General features: G+C 48.7%; 1 protein-coding gene across 5 annotated transcripts in view; it reads left to right on the forward strand.

Moving 5' to 3' along the window:
* The window catches only part of ARHGAP39 (Rho GTPase activating protein 39), a 110,139-nt gene that overhangs the window by 38,688 nt on the left and 49,299 nt on the right, over positions 1-22,152 (forward strand). For all 5 annotated transcript variants that reach the window (XR_008292525.1, XR_008292526.1, XM_027063567.2 and 2 more), the window contains exon 2: positions 9,657-9,822. Coding sequence is in view for 3 of the 5 variants with exons in the window: in XM_027063567.2 (XP_026919368.1) it covers positions 9,743-9,822 (80 nt within the window). In the remaining 2 variants the exon portion in view is untranslated. The remainder of the gene's footprint in view (positions 1-9,656; positions 9,823-22,152) is intronic.

The following is a 22,152-nucleotide window of genomic DNA, read 5'->3' on the forward strand; positions in this document are numbered from 1 at the left end:
GGCCCCCTGTGAGCCCCAGCTGGGCCGAGGCCACGGCAGTCGCCAGAGCCTTTGGGGGACCCTCGCTGGACCAGAGGGCAGGAACTTGTGGCGCACGGAGACAGCCCACCTGAAAGTGCCGCCAGCCTGAGCAGAGCGCCGGGGGGAGGTGGCCCTGAGGCCTTTCTGGGACCCCTGCATCGGTGGGGCCTCGGCCCAGACAGCCCCGTTAGGTCTGCTTTCGGTTTGAGTTGGATTTCCGTCACTTGCAACCGAAAGATGTCCTAATACCAGAAACTCATTTCCAGGGCAGAGCCTGTAAGAAAACTTGGCAATAGAGCATCCTGGAATGATACACCCGGTTTGAGACTGTCTCATTCCTTGTTTAAAGATGAGCAATAATCAGGAGCCAGACCTTATGTACAGACTGAAGAAGGAGAAGAGAAGAGGGAATGAGCACAATTAAACCGTGGGTGAAGCAAACAGAAGAATTAACAGATGGAAAGTTTAGATAGAACTTTTTCTGTATACTAAAAATACAAAATTCAAAACACATAAAAAAGAGCTCAAAGAAAAGACGACAAAGCAGGAGAGGAAATGAGCTGGCAGAACTGCGAAAGGAAACTGAAGTTCGAAATCCATTACCAACATGAGAGCCCCATTAGCAATGACAAAACGGGATGGACACTCCTAGGAGGAATTAGTCCTCCAGAGGACAGGCTGCTTGGAAAGAACATGCTGCGTGGGGAGAAATCAGCAGAAAAGTGGTCAGAGAGAAGGTGCCCGAGCCAGAAGGCTGCAGGGTGGTCCGTTGTGGGTCGGGATGGGTGTGGGGAGTCCAGAGGAGAGATGATGTCCGGGGTGCAAGGGACGAGCAAACCGAGGCCTCCTGAGAGTAAAGGAGGGCCGGCTGTGTACAGTGAGAAGGGTGCATCACGTTTCTGGAAAAAATGGATACGACATGACCAGGCACTAGAACAGAAACTGGTCGGTGAACTGAGTCTGTTGTACAGGCCCAGCCCACCTCATCCTCTGCTCTGGACGGCAGTGGAGCAGAGGCAGCAAGGTGAGGGGTGAAGAAATGCTCCCCAGGAATTTGTTCTGAGCCAGCGTGGCCTTGGCACAGGCACCCCACCTGGTGGAGTTGTGTCTGCCAGGTGCTCCGCTGTGCGGCTTTGAGAGGAAGGGCGTGCTGGAGAGCCATGTCCTTGGAGGCAGAGCATTTATACAGACTGCTCTTTTCAAGGAGAGATGTGTCTGTTTTCCCCACTTGACTTATTTATTTGGTTATTCACTTATATCAGTATGGGCTCAGATATTTTATACTTTGGATTATCATCTCATATGACTTTCCCCCTCACACTGTGCCAGCTTTGGTCATTGAGAGCTCTTTCAGTTGGCTTCGTTGTCCCTTTGACAGACCCCATCACTGTAGGGCTTTGTCTTTGTTTTAGCTCTTCCTCACTGCCTCAGTGGGACCCTTCAAACTCACCTTGTCTTTTTCCTGCCCCAGGGATTTCAGCCATTTCTCCAAGGAGAATGCTGTCAGAGCCCAGAGCTGGGCACTGGGTATGATCCTCGCTGGGGGCTGTTGTTGTTGCTTCTAGGCTCTATTAGCTCATGGAACCAGGAAATCTGTGAGTGCATGCTGACCTGTGTATGGGTGTATGTGTGTGCACACATACACACAGAGATCTCTCCAGGTTCTGAGGAACCCATCTCTCATGGGTTCTGACTTTTGTCTCCACCCTAACCGATCCCCATGTGGGGTCATCCTAGCCTCCTCCCCACGCTTACCTGTAACCTGCCATCCTTTTGCTGAATTGTTCAGTTCCCATGTACACATGTAGTGGTATCAGAGTTGGAGACCCATACTCCTGAGAAGTGACTTTATCAACTAGAGACAGTGCCTGTATGTAGTTCCTTTTGTGCTGTCTTATATCCTTGCTCATTTCCAAAGTCATTCAGGTTAGCACCTTTCCACCACCTCCTTTGAGGTTGTTTCATACATTTGCAATACAGGTAGATTGTTTTGTCCTATGCTGCATTGCATTTTGAGAAACCTTGACTTACTAAATTATTTTTTTTAACTTGCATATGTTAAAGTTCACTCTTTATGCTATAAATTTCTGTGGTTTTGACAAACGCGTAGTGTCAGGTATCCACAATGGCAAAATTGTACTGAATATGTTCACCACTTTAAAAAATCCCCTGCTCAACCTTCCTCCCTCCCCTGAATCACTGGTAGCCAGTCTTTGTACCATTAATATAGTTTAGTGTTTTCCAGACTCTCATATATTTGGAACCATACGTCGCATAGCCTCGAACAAACATTTTAAGTCCTTAGTTATACACTATGCCAAGATAAATTCCAGGTGATTATGGAATGTGTTTATTCAGTAAATGTTTGATTACTCCGTGCCAAGGATGCAGTGGTTCACAAAGCAAATATCATCCCTGCTCTCATGGAGCTTACCCTCTGGGGAGGAAGGGAAATTAAATATCACAGTTGTAATACTTTATTTGTGTAATTGTGCAGTGCTGAACAAGAGTACCTGCACTTCCTCCTGTTCCCAAGATGAAGCAACAGGGGTCATATTTACCTTCTCACAAGGAACTAATAAAAAGTGGACCATATATATTTATATTTAATGTATAACATAGTTACATTTTTTTTTTTTTACTTTCTATAATTTGTTTAATTTTTATCATTTACATCCAAGTTAGTTAGCACATGGTGCGACAGTGATTTCAGGAGTAGATTCCTTAACGCCCCGCCCCCATTTAGCCCATCCCCCCTCCTACAACCCCTCCAGCAACCGTCTGTTTGTTCTCCTTATTTAAGAGTCTCTTTAAGTTTTGCCCCCCTCCCTGGTTTTATATTATTTTTGCTTCCCTTCCCTTATGTTCATCTGTTTTGTATCTTAAAGTCCTCATATGAGTGAAGTCATATGATATTTGTCTTTCTCTGACCAATTTCAAAACAGCTGGACAATATTTATGAAACCTTGGTTTTCTAAGTTGTGGGTCTAAGACGACAAACTATACTGATTCCTGTGAGATGAGAGTCGAACAAGGTGAGTCCAGTGATTTCCTGGCTCCCTGCATGAGCAGAGTTTCCAGGTTGTGCTGCAGGGATGCTGGGTCTGGCAGAGCCCCTGAGTTCAGGAGATGGAACTTAGAGTCTGGGGTGGCCACGGTGATGAAGCGTGTAGGGAAGAGCAGCAGAGTGGAATGCTGCAAGTGGAGAGAACTTGGAGGCCTGTGGGAGAGTGCCATTCAGTATGTGGGTATGAGGAAGCTGGTAGAGGCAGGGAGAATCCCCCAGAAGAGTTAGAGGGAATGATGCTCAGAGCTCTCAGAACACTGTGAAAGGGGTCTTGTCCTGAGGCAGACTGAACCTTCCTTCATAACTCACAGGGCACTGGGTTGACTACTCAGTGGAGGGTAATTATCCATAGAATAAACAGTGCTCTGGTGCCCCTGACCAGTGGTAGAAGCAAGAACTGAAGGTTTCACACATTTTCCAAGTAACTGTGTCCCAAAACAAAGCTCAAGAATATTTATAGGAATACAAAGGTTATTATAACTATATTCCATGTGTTCAAAAAGCTAAAGGAAACACTGGATACATTGAGTAGAGACAAGATGAAGTAAAGACTGAATCACAAAAAGATCCAAATTAAACTCACAGAGTTGAAACTAAAATGTCTGAATGCAAAACATACTGGGTGGGATGAACAGATTACACACTGCAGAAGAAAAGCTCAGTGAACTTGAAGACAAAGCAGTAAGATCTATGCAAAGTAAAACAAGGACAGGAAAAGTACTCTCAAATAAGCAAAAGAGCAGGACTGAGCTGTGGGACATCTGGCAGAGGACTAACACTTGTGTAATTGTAGATCCCAGTGGGGAAGGAAGAGTGCAGAAACACTATCTGAATAAATATTAGCTGAAATGCTTCCAAATTTGATGAGAACTATCAACTTAAGCAATCTTAACAAACCCTAAACACAAACACAAATACTGTTACACAAGGCACATGATAATCCAATTGCTCAAAATCAGTGATGAAGAGAAAGTCGTAAAAGCAGCCAGAAAACGGGGTGCCTGGGTGGCTCAGTTGGTTAAGTGTCTGACTTTGGCTCAGGTCATGATCTCACAGTTTGTGGGTTTGAGCGCCGTGTCGGTCTCTGCTGACAATGCAGAGCCTAGATAGAGCCTGCTATGAGTTCTGTGTTTCCCTCTCTGTCTGCCACTCGTGCTCTGTCTCTCTCAAAAATAAATAAACATCAAAAAAAATTTTTTTACTGAAAATAAAAAAGCGGCCAGAAAACAAGACTACATACAGAGGAACAACAGTGCAGATGATAGCAGATGTCTCTTTGGAAAGTGTGGGTGAAGAGGCCAGGGAGCAGCTAGCCTGGAACTCTGCCCGTGTAAACACGTTGTTAAATGAAGGTGGAGTAAAGATATCTCAGATGTAGAAAAGCTGAAAATCCAACACCAGCAGACCTTCCCCACAACAGATGTTACAGGAATGGCACCAAAGGCTTCAGGCTACAGGAAAATGAACCCATGTGGAAATCTAGGTCTACCCAAAAGAGTGAAGACTCCTGGAAATGGCAGCTGCATGTCTAGATATACATGTACTGTCTTATTATTTAAATCTCTTTAGAAGATAACTATTTGAGGAAAAGTAATAAGATAGCAGAAGGGGGGGGGTGGTTATATATAGAATAAGATATGGCAAGAATGGCACGAGGTCCAGGAGAGGAGAAATGCCAGACACATGTACTTGAAGTGGTATGATTTCTCTTGAAGGCAGACTATAATAAATTAAATATGGACACTATAAACCCAAAAGCATCTACTAAAATAGTAAAACAATGAATTACATACAGCTGGTAAGTTAGCAGTGGAGATAAAATTGAATCACATACAATACTTAATCCAAAAAGGAAAAGGGGAATAAAGAATAAATGAGACAAATTTTTTTAAATTAGCAAAATGAAGGTACCTGGGTGGCTCAGTCAGTCGAGTGTCCAACTCTTGATTTTGGCTCAGGCCATAATCTCAGGGTAGTGGGATTGAACCATGTATCAGGCTCCACACTGAGCATGGAGCCTGCTTAGGATTCTCTCTTTGTGCCGCCTCCCCCCCCCAATAAAAAATTAAATAAAAATAAAAAAATTAAAGTAGCAGAATGGTAGATTTCAACCTAACCATGTCAACAATCACAAATCTAGATGGTTTAAACACCCAATTAAAAGGCAGAATTTGTCAGCATTAAAAGACAGTACCCAAATATATACTGGCTACAATAAACCCACTTTAAATAGTAAAGACACAAATAGGTTAAAAGTAAAAGGAAGGCAAAAGATGTACAATTCTAACACTAATAGAAAGCTGGATTTGCTGTAATAATGTCACATATACTGATTTCAGAGCAAAGAAAACTACCAGATAAAGATATTTCATGATGGGAAAGAGGTTAATTCACCAAGAGGACAACATAAACTTTATGTACCTAATAGCAGAGTGACAAAACACATGAAACAAAAACTGATAGAACTTGAGTGCCTGAGGGTCTCGGTTAAGCGTCCGATTTCATTTCAGGTCATGATCTCACGGTTTGAGAGTTCAAGCCCAAGCGTCGGGCTCTGCACTGACAGTATGGAATCTGCTTGGGATTTTCTCCTTCCTCTCTCTGCGTGTGTGTGTGTCTCTCTCTCTCTCTCTCTCTCTCTCTCTCTCTCTCTCAAAATAAATAAACTTAACAAAGAACTGATAGAACTGCAAAAAGAAATAGATAATTCTGCAATTATAAAGTTGGAGCTCTTGGTATCCTTTACTCAGAAATTGGTAAAACAGGTAGACAGAAAATGAATGCTGCTGCCTCAGCCCACCTGCCCCGGTTGGCATTCATCGAGCAGTCTACCCAACACCGTGCTTTCCAGTGCATATGAGCTGTTTACCAAGATGGACCATTTGTCTGCATCATAAGCTTTTCTGAACCAATAGAAATATCTAGAAAATCACCAGCTACTGGCAAAGTAAATCATGCACGTCTATGTAATCCATGAGTCAAAGGAGAAATCAAAAGGGAAATTGGCAGGTTTTTGCATTAGATGAAAATGAAAATCAAAATTTGTTGGATGCCACAAAAGCTATACCCTAAAGGGGACTTTATAACACTAAATGCCTGACTCAGATTGAAACTTTAAAAGGTTGCAAAGCACTAAACTCAATTTCTACCTTAAACTAGAAAAATTTAGATTAAAATTAAAAAATTAAATCCAAAGGACTGCAAAAGAAATAATTCAGATCAAAGTGGAAATTAATTAAAGCAGGCAAAAAAAAAAAAAATAGGTGAAAAATTGATGAAGCCCAACACTGTCTTTTTCTTATTCAAGATCAGTATAATTGACAAACTTCTGGCTAGCCAGATCATAAATTACCAATATCAGGAACAAAAGAGACGGCATCACTACATATTATATTGATCTTAAAAGGACAATAAAAGAATGGCATAACAACTTTGTGCCAATAAATCTGACACAATTTACATGAAATGGACAAATTCTTGGGAGGCCAAAACCGCTAAACATGACTCAAGAAGAAGTTTAAGAACTGGTTAGCTCTGTATCTACTGAACGAATTAAAATTGTAATTAAAAACCTTCCTGCAAAGAAAAGGACAGGCCCAGATGGTTCCACTGGCGTATTCCGCCAAACGTTTGAGGGACAAATAATAGCGATTCTGCACAAACTCTCCCAGCAAATTGAGAGGATGGAATATTCTCAGTTCATTTTCTTAGGCTAGTATTACCCTGATACCAAAACCAGACAAAGATAATATGAGAAGAAATTCACATGGAAATGCAAAGGAGCTAGAAGAATGAAGACAACTGCAGGAATGAAGAGCAGAGTTGGGAGGGCCATCACTGTCTGGTGTCAGACCCGGAGCATTTGGAGTCAGTGGGACGTGGTGTCTGTCCTGGATCGGAGAGCCTTTCTGGTTGGAGGGACTGATCCAGGGACGACTTGAGGAAGGAGGGCCAGTCAGCCATCTCAGAGGTAGTCTTCAGCGACCACTGTGCCCCCTGCTCTGGACCAGCCTTAAAGGATGGACAAGAACTGAAAGGGCATACGCAAGTGCAGGTGGTTGATTTGAGTTGCTTTCAGGTTATGGTAGATATGTTTTAGCTTTTCAGAATTTTACTAACACTGCTCAGTGTTTTTTTAATGTTGAAGTCATAAAGGAAGGCCACCTGTTTTCACCCAGATGGGCAAAGAGTTAGAAATACTTGAGTTTCGTTTTTTTTTTTAATGGCATTCCCAGTAGTTTTAAGTATTTAAGTAAAATTTGTATGGATATTCATATGGCAGAAAGGAGAAGGCTGGGAGCATTTCTTCTAGGCAGGTGATCTCAGCTCATGAGCCAAGCACCGTCAGGTTGATCTGTGCTGTCACCATCCCTCTGAGCCTTGGAGAAAGTGTCTGATGGGCTTGTAGTCTCCCGCCCTTGGGTTTCTGGCTAGCTGTACCCCATCTGGTGCTTTGAATCTGTTTTATTTCCCCTTGAATAGCATAGTTGGGTTCTGTGGACCAGCCTCTGCTGGGGAGGGTCAGGGGCAGTGTCCCTAGCGATATTCTTGCTCCTCATTCTGCAGGCTTTCTACCGAAACTGAGACATGTACGTACAGAAAAGCATGAGGGCACAGGTGGGACACTCTTGAGCTTTCATGAACCAACACTCTCGTAAGTGGAGCCAAGCTGGAAGTCAAATGACACTGCCCTTTGGGCCCCTCCCCTCACTATCTGGCCTGGAGGTGGCTGCTTCTGACTTCTGACAGCAGAGACTGATTCAGCCTGATTTTGAACGTATTTATGTGAGGGAATCGTACTGTATGCATCTGATTGTGTTTGGCTTTTGTCTTTCACCCTCTGGGAGCTTCACCTAGGTTGTGGGTAGGCTCCTGGAGGAACTTTGAGGGTCTGTTCTACTGTGATGAACATTTGGCAGTTTCTTGTTTTGACCATTGTGACCAGGGCTGCTGGGAACATTGTGTGCAGGTCCAGGTAAGTGTGTGTGTGTGTGTGTGTATGTGTGTGTCCTCTGCCAGCCTTTATCGCTGTAAGTGGAAGCTCTCGGTGGGGGCCGGGGTGTACGTGCAGCTCTAGGAAGTACTGCCAGCTGTGGTCCTGAGCAGGCTGACCCATCTCTTGAAGCCCCGATGAGCTGCCTTGCCCTTGCTAGCATGTGATGGGTTTCCTTTCCCATTTTAGCCATTTTGGTAGGTGTACTGGTTATGCTTTTTCATTAGCATTATATTTTAATTAGCCATTGGGCTCCTGATGGCGTAAGCATTTCCCTGGTGACTAATGAGGGTGAGCATACTTCCATGTGTTTATTAGCCACATGGATTTTTTTTTAAATATTTGTTAAAGGGTGCCTGGGTGGCTCAGTCATTTGAACATCCGACTTAGTTCAAGTCTTCATCTCATGGTTTGTGAGTTTGAACCCAGGCTCTCTGCTGTCAGCTCGAAGCCTGCTTTGGGACTGTCTGTCCCTCTCTCTCTACCCTTCCCCGTGCATGCTTTTCTCAAAAATAAAAAAAATAAACATTAAAGTGTTTGTTCTAGTCCTCGTCCATTTTTCTGTTGGATTATCTGCCTTTTCCTAGGAATTTTGTATATGTCCTGGGACTAGTTAGATTAGATACGCATACGTGTGTCCTGTGTTGTGCATGTTCTCTGTAGCAAATATTTCCCTTTCTGGGCTTGTCTTTTACTTAATGGTGTGTTGATAAACAGGGGCTCTTAATTTTATTATAGTCAACTCATTAATTTTTCTTTGTGCTTAGTGGTTTTTTATGTCTGATTAAGATACCCAAACCTGCTATAAGACTAAAAAACTTCTACATTGTTTTTCTAAAAACCTTATTGTTTTACTTGTAATGTTTAGAACTATAATTCGTCTAGAATGGAGTTTTGTGTATTGGATGAGATAGGGGTCAGGATCCATTTTTTCCCATGTGTGTATCTAGTCACGACAACACCATTTTTTAAAAGTCCACTCTTGGGAGCTTGGGTGGCTCAGTCGATTGAGCACCCAGCTTCAGCTCAAGTCATGATCTCATGGTTCGTGAGTTCAAGCCCCTCGTCAGGCTTGCTGCTGTTGGCACAAGAGTCTGCTTCAGATCCTCTGTCCCCCTCTCTCTCTGCCCCTCCTTCCCTCCCTCTCTCTCTCAAAAATGAATAAATATTTTAAAAAGAAAAGTCCACCCTTTGTCATCAATCAGGTGATCCTGTGTGAGTGTTGCCTGTTCGTGAGCGTTTTCCTGTCTGGGCCATGCCACATGCTTTGTGCACAGCGCTACCGCAGCCCCAGGCGGGTGGTGCTGTCCCTGTTGGAAGCCGAGGACATTGTGTCTGAGAGGTGGCAGCAGCTTCCCCAGGGTCAGCTGGCAAGGGGCCTGGGTGCCCTCCTGTGGGCTGGGGTTCAGGGGCCGGGCACAGGGAGCAGAGAAACTGCGCTCGGGCCTGGATGTTCCTTACTCTGGCCAGCGCACTGGGCTGTGAGGGGCTGGGCTGGGCTGGGCCGTTTCGGGTTCCCCAAACCCAAAGATGTTTTCCGAGTTTATGTGCTTAGAGGCTTTTGCTCTCTTACAGGGCGGTGCCTTCCTGACTGACAGTGGAGGGAGAGTCCCGATGATCCTCTGACTTCTGTCCACCTGGGGCCTCAGGAAAAGACTGCAATGTCCCAGACGAGGGATTATGAATGTGACAGCCATGATGCTGGCGTGCAGGAGCCCCGGATTTCAGGGTCGAGCACGAGGTAAGCGGAAGCCGTCTGTGCGGGCCGAGTCATCAGAGGACTGGTTTTCTTCCTTTCAGAGAAGGACCAGCAGCCGGCGGGCTGCCAGGGCTTTGCTGCCAGGGGTGAGCCCTGCTTTCTTCGGGATTTGATGTGCTCCCTTGGAAGCCCCGCCCCCGGGTTCCTGCTGCAGAGGGAGGGGGCCCAGATGCCCTGCAGGCCAGCGGTGGACCCAACTCCGTGCGCCCCTCTGGGCACCAGTCCACACCAAGGCAGTTCATCGTTTTAATGTTTCTCGTTTTCAGCTTTATTTGTAAATAATCCCACACTTACAGAAAAGTTGCAAGAGCAGAAACGGTGCACTGGATACTTGCACCGCCTTGCCCTTCACCCTGTGGCCTCTGTGCACCCCCTCCCTCGGCGCGGTGCCGTTTTTGGGGGGCATGTGGGGCACGTCTCCCGTCTCCTCTGCCTCGTGGTCCAGCCTTTGGCAGCTGGTTCCTGTCACCCTTCACGGTGCTTCCAGCCCCTCCTGAGACACTCGCCCTACCGGACTTGCTGCTGCTGTGCGGCCCCTTCGCCTTTTATAATCTGGAAGGTTCCCTGCCTTTTGTGACACCGACACTTTTTAAGGCAATAGTTGCCCTTTCAAATGGAGCGCTGCTTTGTGTTTGCCGATTTCTTAGTAGATGCCGCACAGCCGTGTCCTGCCGTTCCCGGGGTCTCACCTCTGCAGACACACAGCCACCTACTGCTCCTCCACTCTCCCCTCGCCATCCTGCCCCTCACTGCTTTGGGCGTTCTGCTCATTTCTTACACAGTTCAGTCTTTCCTGGGATGCGTGCAGAGCGCTGACTTCCCTGCTATGGAGGGGCCTACAGCCGGCACTCTGCACCCCTTGTCCCTGCTCGTGGATTCCTCTGTTCATTCTCAGTACGGACTCAGAAATTCCTTTCTGTTTTACAGGGTCTGTAGTTCGTTCTTGCATTTAATTACTTTGGTGCTTGCATTGTCCCAGATGGGGCCGGTGAGGTTCCTTCTGCTACGTGTCCGTGCCTCTTGGATGCTCCTTCCTTCTGGCTCCAGGCACATCTTGTGCTGCCGCCCCGCCTGCAGGCGGCTGCTTCTCTGAGCAGCCCTGGTTCCTTTCCAGGAAGATGGGTATTGGAGGGCCAGTCTGAGGGCTTGGCATACTCGCGGCTCTGGCACTGTGTTTGCTTCTTGGCCCTTTAAGCAGACAAGAAAATGTGTGTGTGCATCTATGTACACACATTAAAAGTGCTAAGTTCACTCCAATTCCTCCAGTTCCAGCACTTTCCCCGAGGGTCTGCTCTTCTCGGCAGCCGCCTGCTCCCAAGAGCATCAGCATGTGTACTCGTTTGCTCATCTGATAGCCTATCTGCAAACCATTTCGGAATTGCTTCACCTGTTCCGTGTGTGTGTGTGTGTGTGTGTGTGTGTGTGTGTGTGTGTGTATACGTATATATACACACATATAAAACACTCAAAATAAGGTCAGAATTTCTTTGTACTCCACCCCCCATGTGCACTCTGCTCAAAAACTGAATACAGAGTCTAGTCCTGTTCTCCCTTGGATTAGTTCTTTCCTCTTGGTTGTGGTTGTGATGCTCATTGAAATACAGTTGGGTTCATTTGTTTCCATTTCCATTGAGTTTTTTCCTTCTCCCTTCTCTCCTGTTGCTTTAATTTTGTTTTGTAAACACATAGACCATTAACATAGCTCTAAAAAACAAAACTATGCAGCACATACATTCAGAGAAGGACCACTCCTTCCCAGACCTCTGTGCAGGCCTCTGGCCGGTGGTTTTTCTGGTTTACCTCCTGTGTTTGTGAGGATCCCTGGATCACTCTGTGCATGCCCACCGTAGTGTTCAGCCAGTCTTGAGTTGCGTATCTTGGCAGCTTCCAATATTGTGCAGTTACAAGGGTGCTGCAGTGCAAAGCCTGTGCTTTGTAATTTTGTGTTGTCAGAGGTATGTCTCCAGGTACATCCAGACGAGGGGCCACAGGGCCATAGATGTGTTGGCCACTGCATGCCCTCTGTGGAGTCCTGTGTGCTGTGCCCGTCTGCCCACGGCCTCCCTTGGATGGCGCCTGGGGTAGGGGCAATGGGTCTCCACTCAGCTTGGGTTTTATGTCTAATACCTGGAGAAGTGGAATGTCTCCTTTTCCCATTTTTCTATGGTATTTTTATAGGTTTTTTTTTTTTGTTCAAATCCATATATGAAGGATTAGAGCCCTTTGTCTGTAATTTATATTAAAACATTTAATATTTTTGGGGCGCCTGGGTGGCTCAGTTGGTTGGGCATCCGACTTCCGCTCAGGTCATGATCTCATGGTCTGTGAGTTCGAGCCCCACATCCGGCTCTGTGCTGACAGATCAGAGCCTGGAGCCTGTTTTGGATTCTGTGTCTCCCTCTCTCTCTGACCCTCCCTAGTTCACGCTCTGTCTCTCTCTGTCTCAAAAATAAATAAACATTAAAGACTTTTTTTAATATTTAATATTTTCATCAAATGTGTCCCAAAAAACAAAATATTTTTCACTTTATACTCTATTAATCTTTTCTTTTGGTGCATCTGGGCATTTAGTCACAATTAGAAAATCTTTCCCTTTGTTGAGGTTATGGGGAAAGACAGAGTTTTCTCATGGTGCTGGTATCGTTTTGTTCTTGTGTGTAGAGCTCAGGTCCACTTGGAGCTCATTCTTGTGTTTTGTGAGGTATGGACCTGCCTTTTCCGTTCACCAAATGCTGTCCAGTTGTCCAGCACCATTTATTAAAGGCCCTGATCCGCGAAGTCTTGTGCTTGGCTTCGTAAGTCTGCCTCCGCCCTTCCGCCGGTTCCGTCGACCTCTGCGTGTGTTCTGTCTGTCCTGACCTGGGCACATTCTGACCCACAGACCGCATGTGCCTGCTCCTCTCAGGCCCACTCTCCTCGCAGTTGACCTCCCGCGGCTCACGTACCTCCTAGGGCGCGGTCGGCACCGGGCAGGACACGTAGCAGCCAGCTCTCCCTCCCATGGTGCCTGTGCCGCTGGGTCCCAAGGGCTATCCCTGCACTCAGGGCCCTGAAAGCAGCATAGATGCCAGATCCCGCCTGCCCCACTGCCGTGTGCCGGCTCCACCAGAAGTTCCTTCGTGGTTGGTGGTTGGCCTGTGGCTTCAGCATCCGTACCTGACACCTAGGGAGCGTTGTCTCCTCAGTCTTCTTCCTCTGAGAATAATCTCTCATCCTTTTCTTTCTGCTGAATCATTTGTCTTAACCTTTCTGATTTGTAGGCTTTCCTTTGTACTCTAGGTATGTGATTGGATTACACGCATGGAATATTTTGTCTCTGTACTTACTTTTCATGTTATTTGGTTGGTTTTTGATGAACAAACATGTTAAACTCCAGTGTCATCTGTCTCACTGGCTTTCTTGTGCCTTCCCGTCTTTTCTGTCTGATTTCATAAACCCTTTCCTGACTGAGGTCTTCAGGCTCTTCTGGATACTTCAAGGTTTGGACTCGTGTGAATCCAACTGGGCTGCTTTCCGTATAGACAGTTGGCCTAGGTTGTGAATGTCACCTGTCTCCCAAGGGGACAGATCTGTGAGGGGCTTTCTTTTCCATCCATGCGTCTGTGTGCGCACTTGAGCACACAGCCTGCCTTGGCCTCCTGTTGGGCCTTCATATGCCCCCTCCAGCCCTTTTCAAAATGCTTTTGCCTCCTCTTGGTATAAATGATAGTCAGTCTGTCCCCTACCCAGAAAAGATGTCCTGTTGGGATTCTCATTGGCAGCGTATCCAGACCGTAGGCTAATCTGGGGGGAAATGCCGGCTGTGATGTGTTCTGGCCCCTGACAGAGGCCCATCATTCGTTCATTCACCCGTGAAGATCGAGTGCCTTGCTGGACGTGTGCCCAGGACCATGTTCTTGCTGGTGTCTTGGTCCTGTGGCACTGTCTGTCATCTTTGCTTTGTCCCGTCCTTTCCCAAGGTGCTAATGTTCCTGATGTCCTTGGTGCTCAGAGTGCTGGTCCTGCCAGGCACAGGGAGTGGGGCTTGGAGTTGATTCTCATCTGCCCAGTCACTTCTCCGTTTCATGTGGGGCCTGATTGCGCACTGAGAACCGAGAGCTGTGTGGCTCTGCTGTGGCTCTGAGGGAAGGACTGTGGCTGCTGTGGTCGTGGACGAGCAGCCCAGGCTCACACACTGGTCTCAGTGTGGTGTTGTGTTGACCTGGCGCCTCACCCCGTGGTGGCTCTGGGACAGTGTGAAAGGAGCTGCTGATGCCAGTGCCACTGGGCAGGCTCAGGAATGAGCACGTGCAAGTGTTCTGGGGCCCTGGGTCTTGCCAAGGCAGTTTGCTGGGGCATCCCTTGACCAAGGCCTAGAGGGGAAGACTGTGTGAGGAAGGGCATGCATGCCTCTCCCTGTGCTCATGGGACACAGACGGTCAAAGAGACTCAGGCTGAAGCTACAGGTCTGGAAGAATAGTTGGACATCGTGGTGGGTCCAACAGTATCTGCCCAGGACACTGTCAGCAGAGCAGACAAGGCCTGTGAGGTTTGAGCCCTGTGCTGTTTGCTCTGGTATGCTTCATTGCCAGTTTTCTTCAATAGGTGTGAGCTTCGTGTTTCCTGAAACGTAGAAATGCACACCGTGTGCAGAGCAGCACCTGGAGGTGGGCAGGGCCGTGTGCTTGCTGCCCTTCCCTTCCCGGGTGGTGCTCGTGCTCTAACCGAGGTTCCACACGTGCAACCCTTGCTCCCTCTGTGAGGGACCACCAGGCCCAGGCCCCAGTTCAGTAACTGGGCCACGACACTGAACAGAGCCCTTGGTCAGGCGATGCAGAGGGGTTTTCCTTTAGGCAGGGCTGTCGGGCGGGGGACTCAGCATCATCTGGCCCTCCTGCAGGAGGAAGGCAGATGCTGACGGGGCAGCGAGGCCAGTGGAGCGAGGGGACAAGAGGGCATGGCACGCGCAGCCACTTCTTGCTGGGGGACGTTGTGGGCATTCCAGCCCATCCCCTGGTTTTGCTCTTAGGGTGCTGTCTGCATTGATGAATTCACTTAGCAGTGAGAGTGGGTTTGGTGTCTGCCAGGGTCTGGGACGTGGAGTCTTTGTGGCCACACTGGCTACAGGTAGGAAGCAGTGGAATGACAAGGCCGCAGCCACACAAGAGGACGTTGTCCGACGATGGGGCGATGGGAGTTTGGGACAGAGTGTGAATGTGAGGTCTGAGGATAGGCGATATCTCTACTGGGTGCCAACAACCTGTAAAGGGTGGAAGAGGCTGATGTGAACATGGGCGACGTCCCTGCAACGGCAGGCTTTGCGGATGAGAAGGCGGCACAGAGCAGGGGCAGCACGGGGCGCTGAGGTGGGCAGGCACGCACTGTGCGCAGGACGGGAGGGGGGCTGGTGCCGAGGAGGGCCGATTCAAGGGGGGGGGGGCATTCAAGGGGCTGGTGGGGGGCAGCTAGGAGCTGAGCACTTACTGATGTCGTGGTACCTGCTCAGGTCGTGGCCAACTCACACTGGAGCCCAGAGGTCAGTCCCGCCCTGTCAGCCTCTGTGCTTGTCTGTCTGGGCAGCACCAGCTGTGACCTGGGAAGCCTCCGCTCCTCCCCACTGCCTTCTGTGGCAAGCACCCCACCATGCAACCCCTGCTTCGACCTGCTAGGCTCCCCTGAAGTGGCAGTCCTTTTTTTTCAATGATACACAGTTCACATAAATTAACTTACCCTTCAAAGTGTACAGTGTTTTTAGTACGTTCGAGAAGTTATGCAGCCATCACCACTGTCTGCGTTTTTACGACCCCACCACGAAACCCCTTTGGCAGCTGACCCCACCCCGCCCCCGCCCCAGCCCTGGCAACCACTAATCTGCCATCTCCCTATGGATTTTTCTGCTCCTGACGGTTTAAATAAATGGAATCATACAACAGGTAGTCTTTTATGACTAGCCTTTTTTACTCAAAGTAATGTTTTCAAGGTTCATCCACGTCACAGCAGTTTTCGGGGCACATCCTCTCGTGTAGATGCATCCCATGTTGATCCGTTTGTCAGGTGATGGGTATTTGTGTTGTTTCCACATTCTCTCTATTATGACTCAGGCTGTGTGAACACTTCTGTGCAGGTTTCTGTTGCTCTTGGGTCAGAGAAATGCCGGGTCTTGTGGTAACTTTGTCTTAACTTTCTAGGAGCTGCCAGACTCTGTCAGAGTGGATGTACCATTTTAAGTTCCCACCGGCAGGGTATGAAGGTCACAGTTTCTCCGTATCTTCTCCAATACTTGTCGTTATGGTTTTAAGAAATTACTGTAGCCATTCTACAGTCTCATCGGTGTGGAGTCTCATCGTGGTTGGGTTTGCCCTTCTCTGTTGACTGTTGATGTCAAGCACCGTTTTGTGTGCTTGTTGGCTTTTTGTTTATCTTCTTTGGAGAAATGCCTCTTCAGGTTTTTTGCCCATTTTTTTAATTGGGCATTTGTCTTGTAAGAGTTCTTTATGCGTTCTGGATACAAGTCCTTTATCAGATACGTGATTTGCAAATGTATTTTCTCATTCCGTGGCTGTCTTTTCACTTTCTTTTCTTTTTTTTCTTTCTTTTTTTTGGGGGGGGGGGGGTTCTTTTTATTTTTTTTTTAATATTTTTTTTTCAACGTTTATTTATTTTTGAGACAGAGAGAGACAGAGCATGAACGGGGGAGGGGCAGAGAGAGAGGGAGACACAGAATCGGAAGCAGGCTCCAGGCTCTGAGCCATCAGCCCAGAGCCCGACGCGGGGCTCGAACTCATGGACCGCGAGATCATGACCTGGCTGAAGTCGGAGGCTTAACCGACTGCGCCACCCAGGCGCCCCGTTGGGTTTCTTTTTAACATTTATTTATTTTGAGAGACAGAGACAGAGCACGAGTGGGGGAGGGGCAGAGAGCAAGGGAGACACAGAATCCGAAGCAGGCTCCAGGCTCCGAGCTGTCGGCAGAGAGCTCGACGTGGGGCTCGAACCCACGAGCCATGAGATCATGACCTGAGCCGAAGTCAGATGCTCAACAGACTGAGCCCCCAGGCGCCCCTTCACTTTCTTAATGGTATTGTTGGTAGCACAAAAGTTTTAAATTTTGATCAAGTCCAACTTATCTATTTTTCTTTTGTTGCTCATGTTTTTAGTGTCAGGTCCAAGAATCCATGGCCAAATCCACGGTCATGAAGATTTACCCCTATGTTTTCTTCCAAGATTTATAGCTTTAGCTCTTACGTTTAGGTCTTTGATCCACCTTGAGTTAACTTCCGTGTGTGGTGTGAGGTAGGGGTCCAGCTTCCTTTTCTTGCATGTGCAGCACATGCAGCTGTCCCAGCCCCATTTGTTGAAAACACTCCTTTCCCCAGTGAGTGGGTCCGGCACTTGTCATAAGAATCTGGAGGGCAGAGAATGTGCTTGGTCACTGTTGTGTCCCTTTCACCTGGTCAGTTGCCTGGCACATACCTGACACTCATTACGTTATTTCAGGAAATACCTATTTGAACACATCATTGTCTGCAAGTGAGTATCTGTAAGAACCAGGGAGGCTGGAAGGGCCCTCTATGTCGACTTCGTGCTCACCGCTCCCAGCACACTGAGGGCGCCACAGGCCAGCTTGCCGCTCCTTTTCACGGACTCACCTCAGATACTACTGCCAGTCCGTCGCCTGCAGTGTTGGACCTCTTCTGGCAGGGAAGCCCACAGGGGCAGTTGGAGCACAGTTCGTTGTCACATGGCTGGTGACTGCGTGTCCGTGCACCATGCCAGCCCCACGGGCCGAGCGCTGGGCATAGACAGCACTTACTCGAGCAAGGAGGTGGTTATCTCCAGGCCACAGAAAGCTCCCTCTCCCCAGCCTGCCTGGCAGGGGTCTGGGTGGGGGAGCTGAGCACCGGCCCAGCCCCAGCTCTGCTGTGTCTCCTCCTTACTCTGTGCAGGGATCCACATCCTATATGCATTCTCTGCCCTCTGGCTCCCCACGGGTCTTGGTTCAATGCTGTACCCCAGGGGTGACCAGAACATTCTTCTGAAAAAGTGGGGTTCTACCCACGCACACACAGGAGTGTGCCAAAAAGGGAACAGATGGTATTCTTTGTTTAGAGAGAGAGTTATAGCCATCAGATTCACTTGAAAGTGTATTTAAAGCAAAAATAAGAGTTGGTCTTGCTTCTTTAGGGCTTAGAATGTTCAGTTCAGCCCTTTGGGAGCTTTTCTGCCAGAACAGTCTTTTGGGGGCTTTTGTGGACGTTGTTCTGGTCAAATCCATCACTGTGAGGCGGGATAGGAGAGCAGCACAGCTGTGTGAGGGGGCAGGGTGCAGGGACCACCGTGGGGTGGCCGCCTGGGGGCGCAAGGGTGCCGCACTTCCTCCCCTCAGGGAGCCCAGCACGCAGCCGACCTTCCATTCCCGCCCTCCAGCAGCCTCTCACCCGCCTGGGGGTCCGTGCCCCATGCCCATCCTGACCTTGGGGCTGGCTCCTGCCTGGCCTTCCAGAAGTCTCCATCCTTGTTCCCTATGAATCAGCTTGAGTGAGATCATATCAGCCCTGCCGAGAGCCATTCTCAGGGTTTCTCTCTTCACTCAAGCAAGACTCAAGCCTCCTGCCCTGGCCCTTCACTCAAGCAAGCTCCTGCCCTGGCCTCCAGGCCTCTGCATCCAGGTGTCTTCTTGGGGATCCCCCCACTCTGTCCCTTACTTCCTTTCCTGCCTTGGGTGGAGATAGCCCTTGGTCAGCCGGCCTGTCTTCTTTGCAGCATCTGCGGGTCCCTTTCATGCTCTTTGGCCCGTATGCATGGGTGCCTCTGAGTACAGGATGCCATCCTTTGGTGTCCCAGTATTTGCCAGGTAGCTGAGAGGAGGTGCCTGTGTAAGTGGCTCCGGGGGTGGAGGCACAAGTGGCCGGCTGTCCTGTGAGGAGAGCTTGGCCAGATCAGGAAGCCGAGAGTGGGAAGTGTGAGTTTTCTGGGAGTGCATGTTGTCCCTGGGATGGCTCAAGCTGCTGAGGGTTTCCCAGGTACAGCGACCCAATTCACAGGGTTAGAATGTTGCTGTGTCTACACTGAGGGGAATGGCCAGCTGGCAGCCATCCGGGTGCTGCAAGCAGGTGAAGGCGGTTGGAGCAGGGGTGAGGGTCTCTGTGCTAGGTCAAGACCTGCCTCATGGCAGGGAAGAGGGCCACTTGGCACATTCATGTCGTGTGGAGAAGCAGGGTTGGCGCAGTCCCACTCAGTGCCGTGGGGCAGTTGGGGAAGCAGATTTTCATGTGAGCAGCAAACCGGTGGTTGTGGTGGAGGATGGTCCTGGAAGGGGCAGACCGGGAGATGATGAGGGGACTCCTGCCCCATCTTCCACAGCTGCTGGCCTTGAGGGGTGGCTGCAGCCTGGACGGCACAGCCTGCAGGCCTGCCTCCTGTCGTCACAGTTCCGGGACATTCTCTCCCAGCCTTTGTCCCCAGGACACTCTGTTCTTCCTCACACAGGATGACTGACATGTGGTGGGTGGGGGTCGCAGGAAACCACAGAGTCCGTCCCCCGAGAGCAGCCCAGTTTGACCACAGGCGCAAGAAGGAGGAGAGGTGCAGCTTACAAAGACAGTGGACTCCTCCCTGTGCTGGGCTCTCAAGATGTCCCTGTTGGGTGCGGTGACCCACAGCAAAGCAGCGATTCCCTGAAGGGGGTACTCGGGGTTCTGTAAGTCAGTGGCAGGGTTACCAGCCTGTATGTTGGGTGTGAAAAGTTTGTTGATGGGAGCGTGGGATTGGATGCGGGATAGGCCATGTGCTCGTGTAGGGTGTCAAGGGCAAGCTGCACTGAAGGGACACCTCCTCGCTCTGGCTCTCTGTGGGGCAACTGAGGGATGTCTGTGGACAGGAGGGACACCTAAACCTGGGCTTCTTTGTGGGGCAGCTAAGGGACGTCTGTGGAGAGGAGAGACATCTCCACTCTGGGCTCTCTGTGAGGCAGCTAAGGGACATCTTTGGGGAGGAGGGACACCTAATCTCTGGGTTCTCTATGGGGCAGCTGAGGGACGTCTGTGGATAGGAGGGTGATGGGAGGCCTGGGAAGCACGCTGAGCATTTTGAAGCATCCCATGGACAGCAAGGTGAGGGCAGGTGTGGACCCTGTGGAGACGTCACACTGTGGGGCCAGATTTATTCCCGTAGTGCTGAGCAGTCCTATTGCAGGCAGAGAGGGAGCGCAGAGAAGTCAGAGTCAGAGGACAGACATCTAGGGAAACAGAGCATCCGGAGTGAGACTGGCAGGGAGAGGCCCATTAAAGATGCCTATACTGGAATCATCAGTTACAGAATCGCTGAGTTTCCAGAAGCGTGAGGAACTTGCACGTGTGAGTGGAGAACGAAAGACCCCGAGGAACGAACGACACTGGAGAAGGACCAGCAGCTTTAACACAGCTGAAGAGAGAACGAATGAAGTAGGAAGAGGGACTGAAGGGGCAATCTGGCGTGGCAGGCAAGATGGAGCAGGATGTGCAGGCTCCATGACACGAGTGAGGGCCCCGTGGGGCCCAGAAGGAGGCAGAGCATTGGGAGGTTTGCTTCAAAATGTGGACACGGAGAGTTTTCCAGAATTGTTTAAAGATGCCAACCTTCAGATCCAGGAGTCCCCCAGATCCTGCGTTTCACTAATTGAAAGTGAACTTGCACCTGAATATATGTCATAGTGAGTTGTTCTGTTTATTTGCCAAATCGTTAACATCGTCTACAAAGGCAGTTCTGTTACATTACACACAAATGACAAGAGGGCTCTTCCTTGTTTATTCCCAGGTGAATCTATAGTAAATTGTTAGAGTCAATAGGAAAATTGAGGAAGATTACTTATAAAAGTAATATACAGAAGCACCTGGGGGGCTCAGTTGGTTAAGCATCTGGCTCTTGATTTTGGTTCAGGTCACGATCTCATGGTTCACGAGTTTGAGTCCCGCATCAGGCTCCGTGTTGACAGTGCAGAGCCTGCTTGGGATTCTCTCTCTCTCCCCACCTCTCTCTCTGCCCCTCCCTCACTTGCAGTCTCTCTCTCAAAATAAATTAAAAAAAAATTTTTAAGTAATGTACAAAATGTGTTTCTGTACACCATCACCAATCAGAAAATTATAAATTTAACAATGTAAAAATTGGACACTACCAGCAGGTGAGGGTGAGGAGCAAGCAGCATTGCTGGGCACACTTCAGGGGGGAGCAAGTCGGGGTCCTCTGGACAGTTGGTGTGCACTCCCGGGACCCAGCATCTTACCTCTGCAGGCTTCTGCAGCCCCTGCGCAGGGCTCATGGGTGAGGATGTGCACAGCAGAGTTGTGAAACATAGTCCCAGATGGCAAACCACTCAGATGTTAAAAACATGTGACCCAGGCACCTGACTGGCTCAAGTCCACCTGAGTGGACTCTTGATCTCGGGATTGTGAGTTTGAGCCCCATGTTGGGTATAGAGATTACTTAAACAAACAAACCGACAGACAAACGTAAAAACACACGCACACAGGAGCGCCTGGGTGGCTCAGTCGGTTAAGCGTCCGACTTCGGCTCAGGTCATGATCTCACAGTCCGTGAGTTCAAGCCCCGCGTCGGGCTCTGTGCTGACAGCTCGGAGCCTGGAGCCTGCTTCAGATTCTGTGTCTCCTTCCCTCTCTGCCCCTCTTCTGCTCATACTCTGTCTCTCTCTGTCTCTCAAAAATAAATAAAAACATTAAGAAAAACACATGCACACACACAAAACCGTGTGACAGCTTCTGGCAGTGCAGCACTGTGCACTGTGCGCTTGGGCGGGCTGCAGCCAGGTAGACGGCGTCAATGGGTTTTGGTTGCAAGTGAAAGAAACGAGACACACAAAAAATAGTTTTATTGCGTGAATGTGTGATTGAAAAATAGACACACCTCAAAAAATTTGTTTAGGGTTATCTTCAAAGACGTTTGGACTATAAAAGCAAGGAAAACGGTTGCCTTAAAACTCCGGATCGTGGTGTCCTCGGGCCAAACAGGTGTGATATGGCTGTGTCTTGGATGCTGCCTCGTTTTATTTGTTGGTGAGTGATGGCGACACCAGTGTTGAATCATAATTGCTCATTAAACTTATCTCTGTGTTTTGTACATTTGTCTGTATATGTTATATGTCCCGATTTTGTTTTTAAAAAGAACGTGCTCCGCAAAACAATTAACGTGATTCATCACATCAATAAAAGGACAAGAACCGTATGATCCTCTCAATAGATGCAGGGAAAGCATTTGACAAAATACAGCATCCTTTCTTGATAAAAATCTCAAGAGAGTAGGGATAGAAGGAGCATATCTCAAGATCATAAAAGCCATATG

The sequence above is a fragment of the Acinonyx jubatus genome, chromosome F2, assembly GCF_027475565.1.
Source record: "Acinonyx jubatus isolate Ajub_Pintada_27869175 chromosome F2, VMU_Ajub_asm_v1.0, whole genome shotgun sequence".
Taxonomy (NCBI): domain Eukaryota; kingdom Metazoa; phylum Chordata; class Mammalia; order Carnivora; family Felidae; genus Acinonyx; species Acinonyx jubatus.